We start from the raw sequence: 23,659 nt of genomic DNA on the forward strand, positions 1-23,659 counted from the left end.
CTGGAAAAGAGACATGTGAGGCAGTAAGGATGACTTCAGTAGTAAGCGGTTTCATATTTACTGATGAGGAATGGATGACACACACCATTGGTCATGGTGGATGGATGGGACAGGCAGAAATGATGTAGCCACCATTGCCACAGTACAGACATTCTCCTCATCCATCCTCCATGGGTCAGCCTCCTCTGGCGCTCAGTATAAGAAAGAGGAGTGTTCTCCAGTTGCATGGGGACTGGTTCTGGAGAGCTGGTAAACTCTGGCTGGCAAGGCGGAGAAGGTGAAGGCTGGCCCTGTAGGTCTTCCAAGCAGGGCTGCATACGACGATTGGTTCGGATGGCGAGATGAATGAATCGTTCGAGACCCATGGCATCGTCGTATGCAGCGAGATGCAGTCTTTAGGATTTAATCCCTGCTGATAGGTGGTGAGGAGTGAGCGCTTGTTCCACCTACTAGCCACCGCGAGGGTCCGGAACTTGAGGGTATAATCAGAAACGGAATCTTTATCTTGATTGAGATGATATAATTGCTCACCCACAGAGGAATCACCATCAGGAATCCCAAAGACCTCGCGGAAGTGAGAGATGAAATTGCTCAGTGTTTGCGTAATGGTCATATTCTGATTCCAGATGGTTTGGGCCCAGTGGAGTGCTCAGCAGGGAAATGATGAAGGCTACCTTCGCTTGTTCGGTGGGGAAACGAGGCGACTGCATCTCCAGGGCCAACGAACACTGTAGCAGAAATCCGTCGCAATCCTCCGCCAAGCCAGAGTAGGGCACTGGATTGGCCACGGGACTGGAGAGGCCACTGGTGGTGAAGGAGAAGTGGTGACGGGTGATAAGGAAGTGGTAGAGGAAAGTGCACGCTTGAGGGCATCCACAACCCCCTGGAAAGGATCCGGGGAACTCATTCTCATGCTGTGTTGGTCTGGTCTTCTGTTTTGGAACAGAGACTCAAGACAAAATTATACTGGTAAGAAACAGGTTTACTGAAACAAGTAGTGGTGAGCACCAGTGGGTGACGATAATGGAGAATGTCTTTGAATAATGATGGTGAGATATACTGACAGTCTGTGGTTCTTTTGCAGATGATGAAGAGGTTGTGGATGCTGTGGTGAGAGATCGCTGGAGTACACACAGTGGAACGGAGAGAGGTATGTAGCTGAGTGATGACAGGAACCGGGAAGACTTTGGAGAAACAGGACGGTAGACGATCACACTAAACATCAATCGTAGGAAGGTAAGAGTAACAGGAAAGTGAGTCCTTATTCAAACAAGACCAGACAATGTGACGAGGAGAGTGCTTTTGTGTTGACTGTGCTGATGATCAGATGATGTGCATGTGCGGGTGATTAGTACTCAGGTGACAACGATCTCTGTGATTGTGTGGTGGTGGAGCCTGGCTGATCCCTGACAGGTTTGCTATTGCTGTGATTTCATGTGAGTGACAGGTTTTCCCACCCTCGCGCCAGTGAACACGTCATCAAAGAGAAGAGATGTCCCTAGAAGTGAGGAGAATTTATTTTGATGAAAGATTATGAGGGCACAAGAATAAAAAAAACAATAATGTACACGGATAAATCATTTAAAATAAATAGCCTACTGCAATATTCCTTAAAAAAATATTTCATGTTAACTTTAATAGATTATCATTTACATTACATCATTACATAGGTCATCAAAGAATCTGTTCTTTTGCATCCTAACTTTTTCATTTGCATCCTAACTCATACATTTAAAAAAAAAAAAATGTATTCTAACAATGTCTAGTTTACCTTGCGATTTCATTTAAAAAGGCCCAAGAGACGCACCGTATCTTTTGTAGTTTATGAATGTAAAAATGTCTTGAGTTTTGACAATAACAGGAAAGTGCTGCCACTTAGTGGTTGTTGTGCTCCAGCACTCCTCATCTGAGGGTATTTGTGTACAAGACGTTCTCATTTAATATGGTTTGTTATATAATTACTTGGGTAATTTTGTTGGCTATATAATTTTCTAAGGTTATGAGATTGAATCTACATTCTAAACAATACATAATAAAAATAATGCCTTACAGATAGCAACAAGATTAACATTTAGAATGTGTGTAGCCTATAATACAGTGGCTCCAGCATTTACTTAAAAGAAAGACTGCACAAGCACACTTTTCAAGCAAAACACAAAAAGAAGAAGATTGCTAGTTTTTTTTTTAAATATTCTAAATAAATAGACATAGGCTATTCAGAAATAATAGGCTACAAAACATATATTTAAAATTAATTGGACAGTTTCAGTCAAACCTATAAGAACATGTCAATGTGATTATTTATGTGAACTTTACGGGAACCAAATTCAAATGTAGGCTACACTAAAATTAAATTTAAACCGTCATGGAACCATCGATTTTTTTCCAAGGTATTTTCCAAATGTATTTAGCCTATTTTACTGTAGGTTCTCACATAATTCATTGGAACAACTATACAATTTAGGGCAAAGAAATTTGGAGCAACAGTCATGCTAACAATTAAAAATTCCGATAATTATTTTGAGGGTAGGCTATAGTCATTTTATTTATTCATTTAGATTTAACCGTGACCCGTGGTTAAGACACGCACCACAAATAGCCTAAATCTACTCTGAACACACAGAAACATTATTTGACCAACAGGGGGCGCTGCTCGCTTTAAAAGCTTCACAACGCGTTTTCTTTTATTTATTTGCTTATTTTTTTAATTGAATTTTCAAAATTGCGTTTTCTTTTATTTATCTTTGCCATCATTGTCATCTTCAAAGTAAGTAACTCCCTAATGCATTACATTTTCTTTAGTGTTTAGCGCCATGAGTCGTATTTTGAAAAGTACTGCAAGGCACGTGTCCAGAGACACATGGAAATGTTCTTTTAGGTCTAAACAAGACACACCAATAGAAGTTCATTAAAAACAATGCATTTTAAATGCATTTTAATTTAAAATTCAGTCAAACAAGTGCAATATATTCCTCTAGGTACTGGACACACTTTGGAAGGCTTTACTAGCTTTTTCGCAATTGTTGTGTTTCAATTATGTGTTATGCTTTAGTTAGGCTATGTGAATGAAGCCAACCTTAAAATAGGAACCAGTAACAGAACACCCTTTGAAATTGAGTCAGAACACTTTATTTTCAATTAATTGATGTATTTCTTTTTAGCACGCCTTGTAGGCCTAGTTCTGTGAATAAAACGAACCCAGGGCTGCCAACTTTTGAGTTTAGCTTGGAGTGAGTTTTTTTTGGGGGGGGGGGGGGGGGGGGGGGGGGTGCAATAAAAAACAAATATTGCATCACAATAAGTGTAATTGTGATTGTCAAAACATTTGGTAACTAAATAGAATTTTATGAAGTTTAGTGACATGTTACAATGTTTACATTGTACAATGACTGGTAGGATACAGTTTTTATTATTGCTTGACAAAAATTTGAAGATTTCAATTCCATTCTTGTGATTTAATTCCGATTTTGATTCAATATTGACTAATTTGGATAGGCTACATGTTTATTTTAAATTTTATTTAATTATTTCTATTAAAAATAACAAATTAAATTAAATATAATGCAGTTTTTGTTATAATAACAATTATTTAATGACATAAGTAAAAATATAATAAATATGTAATATAGTGCTCAGCAAAATCTCCTCTCTAGCTATTTTTTCTATTCAGTTAACGTGCTATGGTCATTAAATGGCTTTCATGAGGTAAATGTAACGTTATGTGACATAATTGTTCTCCTGCTGTTATATTGACCTCTTTCCGTGGTTGAAAAACACCAATTGGTCGATATTATGTATACTTTCGGTAAGTTGTACTGCATCTTTAAATAAAAAAGTAACAGATGATCGGTTCACGTGCACTTGAACTGAGGCGCTCAGCGATCTGTCACGTCACATTTTACAAGCGCCAAACGTATTTTTGTCTGAATTTCGTAATAAAATTGACAGAATCTAAGAGCTGAGAATTAGTTTAATATTAAAAGTACCTCTTTGCTCCGCAATTTTTCTGTGCGTGAGAAAATGGATGTGTGGCGTGAGAGCGTGTGAAAAGTGTCAATTGCGTGAGTCTCACGCTCAATGCGTGAGAGTTGGCAGCCCTGCGAACCTTATTGTTATTCTACGTACCAGTAACAACACACACCCTTTAATGTTGAGATAGAATGTGTATGTTTTAAATACTTTATTAACAGGTTTGAATTGAATTCAATGGAGTGTGTTCTGAATTCCATATGAGAGTAAAATATGCATGGAAATTTTGTTTTAAGAACCAGTAACAAAACACTCGCATTAGATTTGAGATGTATTTTCGAAAAATGTATTTGAATAGCACATTTATATATCAATAGCATTTCTTCTGCATCACTTATAGTCATTCCAACTGAAAGTAGTACTTTTAGTAGACTACCAAGTATTAGGACACATCACCCTCTGGCTTTTTGATTAAATTGTACATATATTTTATATTACAGTTACAGTTTTAACTCTAAATGTAAGTTAGTATTAATAACACTTATCACCATTAATAACATTACTATTGCCATTGTTTACTTTTTTAGCAGCTAAGAGTTGTGTGTGTGTGTGTGTGTGTGTGTGTGTGTGTTTCAATCCTCTGTGTGCACTATTTGCTAATTGCTATAGTTTTTTTTTTCAGTAAAATGAAGTATTTGGATAGGATAATTGTTCGTTTATGCTCTTTGTTCTGTACTTTGTCCTATCCTACATCATTGCATTATAAAGTCTAGCAGTTGCAATAGACATCGAGGCAGATGAAAACACAAAAACAGTGCATTTTAATTACATTTAAACAATAATCGAGCACAGCATGTTTCTTGCCATTATGCTAATCGTTACTGATCTATTGAAGATTTCCTATAGGCTCAATTTCTGACAAATGTCAAACGTCAAGCCAACTTTCTCTCGGTTGTGCTCTCTTAATTTAGTCATAAATGTTGATTCATGAATCATGCCCTCATAATGGTTCCTTATTTAACCAGCTTATTGAACATTCTTCAGTCAATAAAGCCTATTGGACAAACATCATGTAGCCTAATTAATATTAATAATAAAAGGACTTAGCCTATACAATACACACAGAGCACAAACAACTTTATGTCCATGCTATGGTGACACTTTATTATAACTTTAAAACTTAATAGATAAAAAAAAAGAATACTTTAAAATATTTATGTATGTCATTTGAATCAAGTCCACATTTGAATTTTCAAAAACTACTGTTCTGTTAAAATGTGTAATTTTTGTTAATGAATTCAGTTATTATAGTGTCATCAATATGCCTGTCAGTTCACTGAGTTTTGATATCAGTGATGATGCATATAATGTTCTTTTTTATGTATCAAGTATCGTATTTCTCTGGATTGTGTTGTAATTCTTAATTCAGTTGTAAGTCCTGTTTGTGCAAGTGTTGCATCATGACGTTGCAGACTCTCCTTTGACTGACTGTCCTTAACATCTTAGAAGAGCCAGATGTATGTAGAGCAGTATGACAGAGCAATTATATAGGTTAAAATACTAAAAATGTTAATAGAATAAACAATAAATAAATATTAAATAAATAAAAACAACAGGACATGATGAGATAACCATTAAAAAAAAAGTAGGTATGTTGATTGTGATTCATTGTTTGCCCACTAGAGGACGGTGCATCATAAAATTAACTTGTTTTGTTCTGAATTTTACTCTCGACTGATACTATCAGCAACATTTCTGTACCTGCTTCTGCTGTATTGATAGTCATCATAGCATACATTAGGGATGAAAATATTTAACATTTTTATATTGCTGCTTTCGATCGGGTCCTGTCTAAAAACAGAAAGCTTGCCAAATAGACTCATGAGACTCGATTAAGTGAGTAATGTTAAGGAAATTTAGGACATAATTCACTTTGATCATCATGTGTGAAAACTTGTGTTAGAGCTCAGATCTTTTAGACATCAATGTCACCATTGTGAAATGCCCCATGCAGGCCACATGACAGGTTGTCATGAGTCAATTTTAGCGTGGGTGTTTGTACTTTTAATTGCTTAATTTAATGCAATAATTCCTGGAAAAAAAACGAAGAATTGTTTGAGGGACGATGTGCTGTGTTTTCAGTGAATTAGGCATGGCTTCACATGACCTGATCTACTGGTGCACATGCCAGAGTAATGTTAAAATAGAAGCAGCCATAAAAATACAAACAGAATTTAACATTTAAAGAAATGTTTAGAAATTCTCATATCTTAGGACAGTTGCTAGGAAAAGGTATGGGACTATGCATGTTTCTTTTTTGGTGCAATTAGCCAATTAGTCAGTGCCAACATGATTTTCCTGATTAGTCACATGGCATTATGGCTCAGATCAGATGATTAGCTTCAACAATTCAGAACTGAGTAAAATGGCAATCAAATCGCGCACTTCCAGCGCAAGCTGAGCAACTGTAAATAGGAAGGCTAACAGGGATTACAGACCCTTCATTGGTTTTAATCTCTGACTGAATTCCTTAGTATAGAATGAATTTGAGAGCATCAATTGTAGGGCGTTGCTTCACATTTGCTTTTGTTTATTAGGTTATAAGTTCTTAGGTTTATTGGCATCACCCAGAATTTGAATATCTGTGCATCACTATTTAAATGTCATAAAAGAAAAACCTTGATAATGCAAATAAATGTTTTGTTTCAGTCACCGCAGTTTGACAAAATGCAGCTCCTATGCACGTCCAAGTACACGTTGTATTGCCAAATGGAGTTTTGGTGATATACCAACACAAATGTAACAGATGGCGTTCAGTTGTCTTACTGTAAGCCTGACACATTGTTATATTTAGGCAACGCAGCCCTTTTTCACCCGCAGAAATGGCTGCTTGAAGAATGGAGTGTCGGATAACCACTCAAACCATCGTAGTCCATCCACAGGAAAGAAATGTCTTGACCTCAGAGCGAGAGAGAAAGATAAAGACTGAGAGAAGGGAGGAAGAATATATTTTGGGTAAAGCCAAACCGCAGACGCAGCTTCCAGACCTTTACCATTAAACATCGAGCCTGAGGGTGTCACTTAAAGACTTAGACTGATGACTTTGTGTTTTACCATTGAGCTACAAATTCTCTCATCTCTTATTTCAGCCTGTTGTGTTGACAGGAATCGAGAGTGATGAGGTTTTTAAAAAAATGTCTACAGCAAAAATACATCTGGCTCAATTTGCTGAAACAGACCTCAATGATGTCGTCCCTGACAGAAATATCAAATACATTGACTGTACTTTTGAACTGGATTAATATAGATGGAGAGACATCCCATGTTCCCATTTTTAATTCCCCTCAAGGAATAGATTTTGACCAAATTCAGCTGTCTTTATGCAACTGTAATATTTGTCTATTATTTTATGTTGTGAGATTCAGTTTAATTTGCATATTCAAGCATTTGTGTCTCCAAGTGTTGACTGCACAGACATGTCTGTGGCCAAAGCAGCGACCGAGCACCGTGTCATGTGGACGCTCGCTCTAAACCAAACGCTAACGGAGACCGGTCGAGAGCTTCTCTGGGATTGTGAGTAAACCCTTGGAATGCACTGCCTGGTTTTACACGGCTCCTTCGCTGCACATGCCTAGTGCCACGTTTCACAGCGGCAACAGTGAAAGGTCATCCCTTTTTTCCCTTTCACAATTCTTTTTCCTCCTCCTTCTCCTCCTCTTCTCGCTCCATTTCTCTTGCTAGTTTAAACACACCAACCTCTAAATTATGATGTAGCCGGTTTTCTAGAGATCTCAAATATCCAGATATGATGTTTATTATGCTTGATTTCGAAGCAAGAAATAAAAGTTGAACAATATTTATCCAAATACTTACCGTTCCACTCCATACTGAATTTTGTACGTCAATATTCTGCAGTTATTGTCATCTTGACCTAAAATTATATCAGAAAACTGCCCAATAATTGACTTTTAAAAAGATTTACTTAAGAAATCTGAGACAATTTAACCCCAGCCAAGGTGACTAATCATTGTGAATGCATGTCTAGACCTATGGGACTCTGTCACCCTGTAAACTGCAGCTGTTTTGTGAGTGATAAGATATCAACGCTGACATAATTTATGACTGTGTAACAGTTACGTTTCTCTCCCTCATTGTTAGGACACATGGAAGAACTTAAGCTGAAATGCGTAATCGATGTGATTCATAAGGACTCTCAACGGCTGCGAATCTCCTCAGCTCCCAAATTGCTTAGGACGTTGACCTTGTTTAGCCATCATATATTTTTAGGTTTCTGTTGTGTGCGCCAATATAAAGCAAAAAGAACAAACAGACTACTTTTTCTGCAAATGGGTCCTTGATCTCTCATCTCAACCATAATTTCATAAAGGCCATTTAGGTAAACAAGATTAAATCCATTTCTGGGAAATTCATTTTACCAACAGGCTGACTTAAAACTACTACTTTGTTCAATTTGACCATATCTGACTGAAGCACAAGCTTTCAAAACATTTCACAATAATGTTTAAATTGTGATCAGGTGTTTGTCAAATGGTGTGACCTATGTGCTAGTTCGTAACGTGGATGCTGTTTGCTAAATGGACTGATCTGTGCTTTATAGAGCCACTTCCTGTTGAGATGGAGTCCCGGTTTTAATGAGCATTTAAGTTCCATTAGCCTCCCACTAATTTTACTGCCAAATTTAGTGTGATGTCTTTACTGGTTAAATAATCACTGTCTGGCATGTGTTAGAAAATGCGTCTTGATAATAACAAGTATTGGACACATAAACCAGTATTACATTTATTAGCTTATATGTGAAAAATGTAATAAGACTTGTAAAGAGGAGAACAGACAATCACAATTGGGGTTATCAAGACATAAAAGATTAATGAAAGTGCACACAAAACATGCTATAAGCTATTGTTTCCCACAGTGCTTCATTACTCACCACTTAGTGTCATCATGGGAACTAGCAGTGTGTACAATAAATAATCTGGTATTTTCAGAGAGCATTTGGCTTCACCAGACAGGCTAAATGTTATGGACATTTCAGCACTTAATATACAAAGCTTTTAGATGTCACTTGAGAATAAAGTGAGATGACATCACACACTTTCTCATGCCAGACTTCTCTGCTGATTCTCTGGGCATGATTTGGATAATTGTAAGTAGAATCCAAGGAATGGAGCTTAATTCTGTTTGCACAAATTACATCAGAGATATTTTGGTGTAAAATGATTGTTTACAGCTTTTGCATCAGCAGTGACGTCTTGAAGAAAATTAACCTACAAGAACATCAGATGTTCTTATTTCTGCAATTTATACTTTTATTGCCTCTCTGGCTTTGTATTCTTTTTTTAGAATACCATTTATTACAACAAAGTTCTGTTCGGTAAATATGTATTTTAAATGACAAGTAATGCTTCATAGTTAATTTTGTATTGGTTGTGAACTCTGCTCTGAATGATTCACTGAGTCTGATACACTAACTCTCAAGTGAGTTTGAGAATGTTTAGTGAATCGATTTTACCGAATTATTAAAAAGAACCAGTTCCTGAGAGTAATTTTCAACAAATTCTGCACTAGAACTGCCCTAAACTCTACATATTTGTCCTTTGAGCTTGTCCACTTTCAACCACTTCCAGAGGCAGTCGAAAACACATTCTCCCGGATTGCTTTCGTAGCGTAAACACTCATGTGGTAGAATGTGTTCGAATACCCACAAAAGACCGCCTACTACTGTCTACTACTACTGTCCACCTACAAACCTACACACTGAATCCGAAATTTTCGCATGTTTTTTCGTATCCGTCATTCTGTGGCTCTAAACTGTCAAAACACCATTCAAATGCTTGTTACGGATGCGAAAAACGCAGAATTTTTTTTTGACGGACGAAAGTTTCGGAGGCAGTGTGCAAGTGTGATTGACATAACGTGAGGTTGTATTTATTTTTTAACGTGTGAAAATTTCGGATGCGAATTTCGCACTTAGTGTGCAAGGGCCTTTAATGTGTAAACATGATGGGAAGTGTGCTAGCCAGACGGGATTTAAACTTTGTCGGCTGAAGAGCCAAGTCTGGTTTGAAGATGAAAAATGTACCAAGCCCGATGTTCTCTCACCATTCCTGATTTTTAACACGCACACACCACATTTTCCATTGTTTACAGGTGCATTCATATGTAAATTGTGTGAGCTTATTTAGTCCATTAGATCGAAAGATTTGGAAAAAAAAAAAACATACATTTACCCGCCCATAGACTCTCCTCTTGAGGAATTCAGGACAGAAGTGGTTGAAAGGGCCTGGTTTCACAGACAAGGCTTAGATTAAGCCAGGATTAGGCCTTAGTTCAATTAGGACATTTAAGTAGGTTTTATAAACGTGCCTTAGAAAAAAAACTTTCTGCATGTATCTTGAGTCCGTAATAAGTTTGATTTGAAATGTTTTGCAAGAAATTAGTTTCTCCATCGGTTGCGATCAAGACTATTCCCTCTTTGGACTTTCTTCTGAAGTTTCTGCACTTACAGTTTCACTCTTATCAGTCTCTCCTTTATTGGTAATCCTTCTTTAATCTAGTATATCATCTAGAGAACAGCATCCCACACTCATTCCCTATCTATCCTCCCTTTTTTGTGAGACAACAATTCTGATGTTGTCTCACCAATCCTCAAGGAATGTTGTCTATATCCTGCAGATTTAAATAATTACACTTGATGTACTGTATCTTAAATCTACCTTTTAAAGAAAATGTTTTGAAGAGAATTTTATTCCTGTCAGCTCCATTTGCACCAAGTTTCAAATAATCTGTATAAGCCTTTCCAGTCTGGATTTCATCCTTGACATTGCACTGAGAGACAGCTCTCCAGAGTCTCTACAGCTTGTTAATGACCTCCTCCTTTCTGTTGTCTCAATCTTCTCAATTTGATCCTTTAACCATGAAATTTGATACTCTCTGAAATAATATACTTCAGCAATTGGCATCGCTGACACAGGTCGCTTCTGGTTAACTTCTTACCTTGATGAAAGTAGGTGCTTTTTGTTTTTTCATTAACACAGTCCCTTTCACAAGAAGTGTACCCCAGGGATCAGTTCTTGGTCCTCTTCTTTTTGTAAACTGGTATAAATATATACAATATTGTTTGCAATTACATGCATTTTGTCACATTACATGGCTACTTTTGGATGTTTGTTAATGGAAAAATCAGTTAGTATTACCGAGAACTACCAGTAGGGGCTAACAGCGTCATGCTAGCCAACAAATATTTAACCCCTTGGTTTTGTCCCACAATACTTTGCTGATCTGCTGCACTAATGTACCATGTGTATCAGCTACATTGTTCATATTTTAATACACACAGCGCAGACTGTCAGGTAAAGTTAATCCATTCACAACTGGATAATAGACAAGGTTTCACAATTGTGCAGTTGTTGGGCTTCATCATTCATCTGAGTGACTGTATCAGTTTTGGTGGCTTCCTTACTTTATGATGAATTACATACAGGAGCCACTTCAGTCGGTGTAGTTTTTGAATCACTTCAACTTCAGAGTGTCCGGTTTTCCCACAAGCCTTCCTTGGTAATGATTCACCCACCACTCATGTGATACTCCTAACCATCCTCTATTGCCTCACTGACCCTCTCTTTTTTCCCATAAACCTCTTGAGTGTGTGTATGTAACTGAACCCCAGTGGAAGTGTCATGGACCAGCTCCAAAAACGTCAATCTTCCCTCCCTCTCTCCTCTGTCGTCCTCTCTTTTTCGTTTTTGGCTGTTCTCTCCCACGTGCTATCCCAACGTCCACCAGAAGGCCTCCCTCCCCCACCAGCATCACCCGTTCTGCTTTTCCATTTCCTTCTTTGGTGAAAATGCTGAAAAAGAGAAGGGGAGGAAGACCTTCACCAGTGTTGAGAGAGAACGGATTTGGCCACGTGTTTGTTTTAAGTTTTAATGCCTCATCAAGGCGAAGAAATAGCACACTCAGCAAGTTTGCAGATAAACACACCCATCTAGAGGCACAAGGTAACCCCGAATGAGATTGAAGACTGTACTGGATAGTGTCACCTTCCTATGAAGACTGTACTGGATAGTGTCACCTTCCTAAAAAAATTGCCCAAGTCATTTTTTCAGGTTTCTCAGAAAACACAAAAAACTGAACCAATAATCAAAAAATGACTTAGGTAATTATTTTAGGAAGGTGACGATAGTAGGCTCTTGAGTATGCAATTGAATGTCTTTGGCCTAAATTAAGTCAATTTGTACAAAAAATACTTGTTTTTGGTGCTTTTGCATAATCTAGTCTGGAAAAAAGACATTACAACTTGTTTAATTTAATAAAAAATGTATTAACAATCAATAACAATTGTTTTTAATTTTTAAAAAATGAAATGTTTTTTTTTTTAACCACACCCCAAACTTACAAAGCTTGTATCACTTGAATCATTTTCATTAAATGCACATTAGCCAACTTTTTCTCTCCTGCATTTAAGCTCAAAGTGAATATATACTTATACATTTAGAAATATCCAGAGAGTGAAACTAGTAAAATTGGCATTAAAAAATAATAATACTTACTGACTCAATTTGACAACATGCATACTATCATTTGCGACAAACTGACACAAATATTGTTTAATTGCATTCACTCTTAACACAGAGACATGTTTATAAAGATTTAAGAAAATTCTGACTGTAGAGGTCATAATGTAGACAAATTAATTATCAAACAATAAAAAAACAAAAAGTGAACAGGAAATGGTATGTAGTTTGTGTATATACAGTGTAACATGTACTGTATCTTAGTTTCTGTGCTTCTATAGATAATTCAAGCTATAGTAGTGCAAATGCAAGTCCGTCTTCCACCTGTATACAAAATGCATTTCGAACTTCATTTTTCCACTCATCTATAGACCGCAGAAACATTTCAGCTGTTATTTTTTCTGATATTTCTATGCATTTTGGAAGACTCGCCACTTTTTTGAATGCTTGTGCAATGCATCAAGAGGACAAATTCTGCTTAGAAACAAAAGGTTTTAGTGAAGTTTTAGAAAAAGTGCTCACTAACTACAGCATTCAACAGTCACATACATATTTATGTGTCATACATGGTGTGTAAAAGCTAGATGTTTAGCTTTGGGTGTTTGCTTCTCAAATTGTAACTTTTATTGTACCCAAAACGCAAAATAAGTTGTGCATTCATTCCTGTTCTTTCACTTTACTTGGCGCAGAGTATTTGGAACAATTCTAAATGGCCGTTCAGTCACTTTAACAGAACAACAAACCTTTAACCTTTGGGTGTTTATGAAGGAATCTGTTTGAGTTCTTTCACAGGCTGCAAACACAAGGCTACATCCACCCATTAATGACCATTACCAGCCTAATGACAGCTCTGGTTGGTTGGCCAGGAATAATAAAAATGGGAATAACTAGTAGGCACATCAGATCTGGATTGTGCAACGGACAGACTATAGTAGGGACTCAACTTTGCATGGCTTTCAAGTCTCAACAGCAATCTTTGGTGCATCTTTTAAAAGTCTTGTTCATCTAGTATTTTTTTCCGGTGGTAGTATTTTGGTGAAGCTGAGACCATTGTGTGAGGGGTTAGTTTGCTGTAATCTCACAGCAGTGTCAGCATGGGCGTCAATTGAGACGGGAAGTTCTCAGGTGAGGGCACAGCAGTGTAAAATAAAGACGAATGTATGTATATGGGAAGGTAAGGTGTGTGGATGGGGGTTCTATAGGTTGCTGTTGCAGTTGCGACAGAGGATCTCGTCTTGCTCGGGAAAGAAGCCGGCACCCACCAGGGACACGGAGCATCGAGAGCAGGTGAAGCAGGGCTGGTGCCATTGCCGTTCCTCAAACGAGATGTACTTTCCTCCACCAAAACCTATAAGGAAATAAAAATCTCGTAAGATATTTGTAACTTTTTTTATTAAACGAGTTCATGACGCAATCATTTCACAATGTCTAAATGAACACATCTGTAATCCCCAACCCCTAAAGCTCCCAATCGGTTTTTAAAACAAAGTGACATCCATGCCTATTTTACCAGTAATGGGTTTGCTGCAGGCTTCACACTTCTTAGCGTACAGGTTTCCAAAACATTTGAGGCAGTATGGGCTATCCTCACGGGAGGTGAAGTGCTGGCCAGCTAGTTGGACTTTACAGCTTGTGCACACAAAGCACTCCTTATGCCACGGCTCATCTCTATAGGTCACACCACCTTTAGCCAAGGCCTGAGTTCAACAGAGACAAACACCAAACAATAGTTACAACTTCTTTGTAACCATTGTTTGTTAGACATAAAACATCTTGTCAGTCTTGTGAGTGTTCATTCATATAATATGTACCAATTGAATGCTAGGGATGGTTCACTATAGTTGAAAAGTTTACTAGTTGTCCAACAATTGAGTAGTTTTATCTAGATCTGAAGCAAGATTAAAGCATTGTTAAGTTAGTCAAATTTTTGAGACTTCCACATAGCCTACAGTTTTATTCCTTTGCATACCATCTAGCTGTTATTAACTTATCAAATCAGGGTGAGGGGAACTCAAAACCAGCCTAATTATACAGATTTTTGAAAATACATAGTTTTGCATTAATAAATGTGAAATATAGAGCCAAGACTCCAAACAGATGGTTGCCTGTCAAGACAGGATGTGAAATTGACAGCCAGAGTTAATCAGTGACTAGTGTTCTGATATGCAACATGAAGGAGAAATGAGGTCAGAATTCTGACTTTTTGTGGAGGAATGTGTGTGTGGACTGATGAGGAACACATGGTTATGTTTTTCAAGCAGAGAGGCTAGTGAAATCCCACCACTGACCTGTTTACATCGAGTACAGCGTGGTGCAAACTTGTTCTCATAGCAGGGTACGCAATAGTGGTCATCTTTATCTGGGATAAAGGACTTGGAGCCTATTGGCTGTTGACAGCTGTTGCAAATGAAACAGCTCTCATGCCATGTGGAGCCGGCATACTCAAGCTTCCTGGTTCCTGTGAGAGAAAAAGAAAGGAAGCCTTTAAAATAAACAATTTCCTGCTCAAACCACGGTGCTACAAGATCTATAACTTTTGCTGGTAAAGTAACTTTAAACATATAATAACTAGGGCTGTGAATCGATTAATAAAATTATATGCCAATTTAATTTATTTGAAATAAGTTTCATAAACTCGCTCAGACCGGATCATTTGAATCAGTGAGTTGTTGACTCAACAGATGCAATCGGATCAATTGGATGCAATCGGATCAGTTCATTCACGAATGAATCATTCAGTGAGATCTGTGTACCGATTTAACAAGTTGATTGAAAAGAAACAATTCGTTCATGAATCGGACACCGTCTCTGAGGTTGTGCCAATTTTTTTTGGAACGACATGTTTTTATGAAATATAGTGGAGTAAAAAGTACAATACTATGCAAGGTTCCCAAAATAGAAATACTCTGATACTTGAAAAATGTACTTAAAGAGGCTATATGCGATTTTCTGAAATTTAAACTCGCGACTGACACCTATGGCCAAAAAACGGAACTGCTCTTCCTTTCTGCTCGCTCTCGTACGTGCACACTTCACAAGTCATCTGCTGCAAAGAGGTCAACATTATGTTTACAGAGGTAAGAACAGTCAAATACATATATTGTTTGAGATAAGTGTTCTCTTATCAAAACGTTAGAGTGATCTGAAACATTTAACATGAACGCGCTTGACGTCACATCCGCAGACAGCGCGGGAAAAATCCGACCCGACAGAAAATAGGAAAAATAGGATACAGGCTTATAGGTGCACCCAGTGTGAGCGGACAAGGTGTCAGTATGCTCATCAGGAGATGTTTGAGTCATAAATGGTAAAATAAAAAGGCTATTGTTACGTTTATTTTGGGGAAAAAGTTGCATATAGCCTCTTTAAGTACAGTAACAAAGTATTGTTTTGTTTTAGTAAATGTAAATTTAATGTAAATGTTAAGTAAATGTTTTGTTACTGAGCACCACTGCAAGTAAGACAAAGACCATGATGCACTTTGTTTATTTGTGTCCACTGATTACGAAGTAACATGGTCAGTTATGCCATGTTTTGTCCTTAAGTCAGGGGAAACGCCTGTGTTCTGATACATGTCAGATGTCCAGGTTAAGACAGGACACACTTAACAACTGTAAGGCTGATTATGCCCAAAAGCACAGAGTCACGTTCAGTTGGTGTTTAAAATCTGCTGCAGTCGTTGGAAACAGTCTATAAGTGTGTTCAGTTCAGTCTTAGAATGTTTCAGCTAGTCGTTAAGTGTGTCCCGGGCATTAAGCAATGGTGCCATTTTGGTGGAAAAGTACTTCTCATTCTATTAAAAAACCTTTCCATTTCTAGGACCACCAAAGGAGCTTAACAGAAGTGGAGGCTCATCATAATCACATATTCTTTGCAGCATCCCATTGTGGGAGCATGCCACTAACAGCCATTTCACCCAATTTGAAAGACAACTGCATGTTTCCTAAGAAATCTCAACTGAGACTACTTATCGCTGGGATTTCCCTACAAAAGACGAATTTGAGCTTTCTAAGTGACAAAATGATGATCTGACAGTTGAGGCTCATCAACTGATTAGAAGGTTAAAGATCGACCTTCATAATCCACTAAGCGTTTCACACATTAACCAGATCAAAAGCCCTGCTGAGAACCTACTCAAGAGGCCCCACTGTCAAAATCACCAAAGCTTTACACAGAGAGCAAAAGATAAAGGTCGTAATCCCCTGGATAATGAAAGACATTTAGAAGAAATATCAAGTTACATCAAGGCTGTCTTGCTCAAGTTCAAAACTCACCTCAAAATATGTCACCACATTCATCAAAGTAAAGTATAATCTGTGAAACAGAGCCCTCCATCCCTTTCTTCTTCCCTTGTCATCTGTACATCACAAACCACTAACAATGTGTTCCTCTTCCTATAATGTAGCCCTCAGATTACATGCATGAATCTGGATTCAAAATTGTGGCGGAATATTTTTTTATCTTCTTGTTTTTGGTTTGGCAACTTTTGGAGGTTGTAATACAGTTTGATTTGTTCACTGGATTTATACCTCAAAAATAACAGCCACATGTTTTAATGTCAATAGCAACTTGATTTACATTTCAAGGAGGAAATAGAGTGGTGCAGGGATGACGTCAGAACCCGGAAGACTAATTCGCCAGTGGTTCCTTTCGAGATTTTCTAATGGGGTTTTTCTATTTATGAGTAAAATAAAGCGTGTGGTAAACATAACTTTATGATACTTATGATACGTATGATGGCATTTTGTTCTACAATGTACAGTGAGGAAAATAAGTATTTGAACACCCTGCTATTTTGCAAGTTCTCCCACTTAGAAATCATGGAGGGGTCTGAAATTGTCATCGTAGGTGCATGTCTACTGTGAGAGACATAATCTAAAAAAAAAAAATCCAGAAATCACAATGTATGATTTTTTAACTATTTATTTGTATGATACAGCTGCAAATAAGTATTTGAACACCTGAGAAAATAGCCTTTGTTTGCAATTACAGAGGTCAAACGTTTCCTGTAGTTTTTCACCAGGTTTGCACACACTGCAGGAGGGATTTTGGCCCACTCCTCCACACAGATCTTCTCTAGATCAGTCAGGTTTCTGGGCTGTCGCTGAGAAACATGGAGTTTGAGCTCCCTCCAAAGATTCTCTATTGGGTTTAGGTCTGGAGACTGGCTAGGCCACACCAGAACCTTGATATGCTTCTTACAGAGCCACTCCTTGGTTATCCTGGCTGTGTGCTTCAGGTCATTGTCATGTTGGAAGACCCAGCCACGACCCATCTTCAATGCTCTAACTGAGGGAAGGAGGTTGTTCCCCAAAATCTCGCAATACATGGCCCCGGTCATCCTCTCCTTAATACAGTGCAGTCGCCCTGTCCCATGTGCAGAAAAACACCCCCAAAGCATGATGCTACCACCCCCATGCTTCACAGTAGGGATGGTGTTCTTGGGATGGTACTCATCATTCTTCTTCCTCCAAACACGTTTAGTGGAATTATGACCAAAAAGTTCTATTTTGGTCTCATCTGACCACATGGCTTTCTCCCATGACTCCTCTGGATCATCCAAATGGTCATTGGCAAACTTAAGACGGGCCTTGACATGTGCTGGTTTAAGCAGGGGAACCTTCCGTGCCATGCATGATTTCAAACCATGACGTCTTAGTGTATTACCAACAGTAACCTTGGAAACAGTGGTCCCAGCTCTTTTCAGGTCATTGACCAGCTCCTCCCGTGTAGTTCTGGGCTGATTTCTCAATTTTCTTAGGATCATTGAGACCCCACGAGGTGAGATCTTGCATGGAGCCCCAGTCCGAGGGAGATTGACAGTCATGTTTAGCTTCTTCCATTTTCTAATGATTGCTCCAACAGTGGACCTTTTTTCACCAAGCTGCTTGGCAATTTTCCCGTAGCCCTTTCCAGCCTTGTGGAGGTGTACAATTTTGTCTCTAGTGTCTTTGGACAGCTCTTTGGTCTTGGCCATGTTAGTAGTTGGATTCTTACTGATTGTATGGGGTGGACAGGTGTCTTTATGCAGCTAACGACCTCAAACAGGTGCATCTAATTTAGGATAATAAGTGGAGTGGAGGTGGACATTTTAAAGGCAGATTAACAGGTCTTTGAGGGTCAGAATTCTAGCTGATAGACAGGTGTTCAAATACTTATTTGCAGCTGTATCATACAAATAAATAGTTAAAAAATCATATATTGTGATTTCTGGATTTTTGTGGACATGCACCTACGATGACAATTTCAGACCCCTCCATGATTTCCAAGTGGGAGAACTTGCAAAATAGCAGGGTGTTCAAATACTTATTTTCCTCACTGTAAATTACACAGCCATACCGAAAATGGGAATTTTAAAGCAGCTATGTTTATTTTTAAAAACGTATGTTTCTATGAAGTAACTAGATAAGGCAATTTGGCATGTGAGTGTGTGTGGTATATGTTGTAGAACAAAACGTCAAAGTATTGTCAAGTTATGTTTACCACAGGCTTTATTTCACTCATAAATTGAAAAATCCCATTATAAAACCCCATAGGAAAATCTCGAAGGCACCAGTGGCAAATAAGTCTTCTGGGATTCGGATGTCATCCCTGCACAACTCTATAGCAGTGTTTGCAAGGAGGCAAAATAAGTGTTAAAATTACAAATTTTGTTTAAATTACACACCACATCAGATCCGCTTTCCCATTGTCATGATACTCAGTACACGTCTTTTAGTCTAAAGGCGACTTAAATGTTAAATAGGTGCAAGAAAGAAAAATAACAACTGCAATTCAATATGCAAATAAATGTCAGGAAGAAGATCACTCACAATTCAGTATTCAAATAATATGACGACATCACCTTTGGTTATATTTTCAGTGCTGAACATTCTAACATTCAAACATTCAAGTATAAAATTACAAAAAGCAAAAAGACTAACACACATAATACTAAAATTACCTACAAAACAATTACTCAACAGTTCAAATATATTACGATATTTTCTAGACTAATATATTTTACAATGTGATTTATTTCTGTGATGGCAAAGCTTAATTTTTAGCTATTACTCAAGTCTTCAGTGTCACATGATCCTTCAGAAATTATAACACGCTGATTTGGTGCTCAAGAATCATTTCTTATTATTATCAATGCTTAAAACAATTGTGCTTGCTTAATAGTTTTGTGGAAACTGTGATACATTTATTTTAGGATTTTTTGATGAATAGAATATTAATCTGTCAATTTTGTCAATTCATTTACTATGTCATTGCTGAATAAAAGCATTAATTTCTTTAAAAAAAAAAAATGATTGAGCCCAAACTTTTGAACAGTAGTGTAAGTGGTTCAGGAATTAGTTGCAGAAGTTTCACACTTGGGCCTTGCAGGCATTATAAAAATACGTAAAGGTCTTTCAATATAGGCCTCACCTTGCAAGCGTTGTAAAAGAACATACGTAACCTCCTGGAATTATTACCTACTTTTCAGATGGATGCAGCCTTGCTGAAATATTTTACTGGCTTATCTCCTCCTATCTTTAGAGGCTTGGACGGCAGCCATGCGCAATGATTTGGCTGAGAGACAGCAAGCCAGGCAGACTGGCAATTATTTTGTCACATCTAACCTGGTCCTCACCGCTCTCTCACTTCTCTCTACTTTAGTCATGCAGCTAGTACTTTGGATTTGCTTTGGCAGAACTTCGCAACCTTTCTCTGTTTTGGCTCCTTATTGTGAATCTAATGTTACCTGCATACCTGTGGTCATGGCAAGCTGTCTGTTTCAAAAGTGTGAAGACTTGCAGTCTTACACAACAGGATTGAGAACAAACTAAAGGAGCGGCGAAAAAGGAACTGGACTTGAGACCAGTCTGAACAAGATAATGACATGAGTTATAACCAGTGGGGTCTGTGGTGTGCTGATGTCATTTGTACCAGGCATGACGGTTTTATCGCAGGCCACACATTTGGAGGAGAACTCGTTGCAGTAGCAGTCGTTGCACAGAAGAGCATCGTCCTGGCTGGTGAAGGGCTCGTCGGCCAACGAACGGTCGCAGCGGAAACAGCGGAAGCAGTGTTCATGGTAGTGACGGTCCTCGTAAAACAGCTCCTGAATCACACAACACAGGCATGTTACCGAACATTTTAAGAGATAGTTCACACAAATATCATGTCATATAACACTCTTTCTTCCTTGGAACACAAAAAGAGAAATGTTGAAGAACAGACATTTGTGATCCACATAAGTCATACGGGTTTGTAATGTATTTTTAATTTTTAAAGGAGTAGTTCATTTTAAAATGAAAATTAGACCATGATTTACTCACCCTCAAGCCACCCTATGACTTTCTTCTTTCAGACGAATACAATCTGAGTTATATTAAAAAATATCCTTTGCTCTTCCAAGCTTGATAATGGCAGTGAATTGCAGTTTGAAGCTTAAAAAAAGTGAATCCATCCATCATAAACGAACTCCACGCGTCTCCGGGGGGTTAATGAAGGCCTTCTGAAGCAAAGCGATGAGTTTGTGTAAGAAAAATATGAATATTTAACATGTTACAAAGTAAAATAACTAGCTTGGGGCCGAACATACGCAGTCTACTTGCGCCTAAAGCACAACTTACGCAACTTATGACGTCAGAAGTAGCGTATGGCATAGCGTAAATATCAGCAGTACGTAGCATTACTCGAATAAGTTGTGCTTTAGACTTCAAAGTCGAATCCGTATGTGTGGCCAGAAGCTAGTTATTTTACTTTATAAAGTTTTAAAGATTAATATTTTGCTTCAGAAGTCCTTTATTAACCCCCCAGAGAAGCGTGGAGTTCGTTTATGATGGATGGATTCACTTTTTTAAGCTTCAAACTGTTGGTTGCAATTCACTGCCATTATCAAGCTTGGAAGAGCCAAGGATATTTTTTAATATAACTCCGATTGTATCCGTCTGAAAGAAGAAAGTCATCCTACACCTAGGATGGCTTGAGGGTGAGTAAATCATGGGGTAATTTTCATTTTAAAGTGAACAATTCCTTTAAGATAAACTCTCCCTTTAAACCAACAGGTTTTCACTAGCTTTCTTGTAGCTCAAACAGTAGTGCATGGTACTAACAACGCCAAAATCATGGGTTTGATTCCCAGCGATAAAGATGTAAATGTGTACCTGTGCAAATGCAATGCAAGTCGCTTTGGATAAAAGCATCTTCCAAATGCATAAATGTTATGTACTGCAAATGTACAAACGTGAGCTAGCAGCAGAGGGTGCACTGGTGTCTCCATATTGGAATATTAAAGATGTGGTGTTATTGTGAAAGACAAGATGACAAACCCACAGATTAGCCTTGTTTATAGGGGAAAAAAAGTAAAAAGAGGCCACAAATTAAACAGCTTTTCCACAATCCCAAGTACATTTCTGATTAAGATCTCAAGTTATGGCAATGAAGCAGCGTATCAAACACTAGCACATGTGCATCTAGTTATTTGTGTGTGTGTGTGGAGTACATGGCGTCTGGGTCGACTCCTCATGTAAAATATGTAAACACATAGTAATAAGACAGGGAGGGTGAAATTTATGACCTGTGCTGCAAATGGCCAAGACAAACAGCGACTTTATTTAGCATCTGCTGTCCCTCATTGTCATCAGAAGCTTTGTCTGTTTGTGCACAGATTCCTGATTTCCTGTGGGGAGTTTACTACAGTGCTATATTAACTGCATTGTTTGGTTTTTATTTAATTTAGAAGGGATTAGTTACCCTCAAAATGGGAAGGATTAAAGTCTCAATTGGTTGCTAATGTTTTGCCTGAGGTTTTCAACATTGTTGCCATGACTGAAGTTGAATGACATTTCTAATTGGACAATAAATGCCTTTCTCAAAAGAACTGCTAAATGGACAGTTTCAGCCTGAAACCACATAAAAAAGCTTTCACAGTGTAATTGAGTCTAATTCCCCCCCACCCCGTCCATCATGGAAATGCTCCTGTAAAAGCAACATTTTGCTGTACAAAGTGAACCAGACACTACTTTTATCCCTTCAGAGGGAATTCACAAAAAAAAATCGTTTTGGTGGTCTAAAGCTAAGGTCACATTTACTTGACACATTTGTTTGGCGACATTTTGCAGGCAAAATCCAGTCATTCCAATAGGAAGAATCACACAATCCTGAATTATGAATGAGGGCCAAAGATTTACCCACGCAGGGTTCAGGTAGGTCACTCAAATTATTTGTGTTGTGTGAGCTGTGCTTCATACAGTACATTGCTAAACTACTGACAATGGACAGTGGACCTTTTTGTCTGCAAAATTTCGTCGAAAGTAATTTAATAAAATTCAACATAACTTTGAGATTCAAATTCGATAAACTCATTAAATTACAAAGAATTTTTTAAAATAATTTTCATTGAATTTAAAAGAGCAGCTTAAACCTTCTGCAAAATATCTTCTTTTGTGTTCCACAGGAGATATAAAGTCATACAGGTTTGGAATGGCACAAGGGTGTGTAAATTAGGAGAACTATCCCATTAAGTGTGCAACTCACTCTTGAATCGTGGCCAATCAGCTCTTTGCACTCATCACAGGTGTTGGCGAACAGGCTGTCATAGCAAGGGATGCAGTAAGGGTTGTCCTCCGCCTGGATGTACTTCCTGCCGTATAGGGACTCCTTGCAGTTGTCACAGTCAAAGCGCTCGCTCATGTTGATCCTGATCCTAATCAGTCCCTGTAACACACACAGAAGGTACAGTTGGTTGTCAGGTTCATCGCCCTGAGAGAGAGAGAGAGAGAGAGAGAGAGAAAATAACAAACACATACATGCTGATCCGTCATGAAGCACTGTGCAAAACGTCTATTAAGTTTTATAGCTCTGTGATGATAGCTGGGAAATAAGAGGGAGGAAGCTAGAATTTTAGCAAGCGCACGACTCTGTGCTGTGTGTGACGTGGCAGCTGCAGTAGAGCTTCAATAGTAGCCCACTTTTAGAGAAATAACCATTGTTTTAAGAGCTTTGTTTTGCTTGGCCAACGAGCAAAGATGGCTTTGAGCGATGCTTTTCAAAATTTTTGATCACCATCTCGCACTGTGATGTCTGTTTTCTTAAGACACAGTGTGTCACAAACACAGAGGCTGTTTTTTTTAAGACACAGTGTGTCACAAACGCAGAGGCTGTTTTTAAAAAAAGTACTTTTA

At 38.1% G+C, this 23,659-nt stretch overlaps 1 protein-coding gene across 1 annotated transcript in view; it reads right to left on the reverse strand.

Moving 5' to 3' along the window:
- Positions 1-12,292: 12,292 nt before the first annotated feature.
- Positions 12,293-23,659, reverse strand: part of fhl3a (four and a half LIM domains 3a) — a 42,504-nt gene continuing 31,137 nt past the window's right edge. The window contains exons 2-6 of the mRNA XM_079895202.1: positions 23,013-23,192; positions 20,418-20,592; positions 14,792-14,961; positions 14,014-14,200; positions 12,293-13,851 (exon numbers count right to left, since the gene is read on the reverse strand). Coding sequence (XP_079751328.1) covers positions 13,700-13,851; positions 14,014-14,200; positions 14,792-14,961; positions 20,418-20,592; positions 23,013-23,168 — 840 coding nt within the window. The 5' untranslated portion in view covers positions 23,169-23,192 and the 3' untranslated portion in view covers positions 12,293-13,699. The remainder of the gene's footprint in view (positions 13,852-14,013; positions 14,201-14,791; positions 14,962-20,417; positions 20,593-23,012; positions 23,193-23,659) is intronic.

Source organism: Squalius cephalus, assembly GCF_949319135.1.
Source record: "Squalius cephalus genome assembly, chromosome: 15".
Classification (NCBI taxonomy): domain Eukaryota; kingdom Metazoa; phylum Chordata; class Actinopteri; order Cypriniformes; family Leuciscidae; genus Squalius; species Squalius cephalus.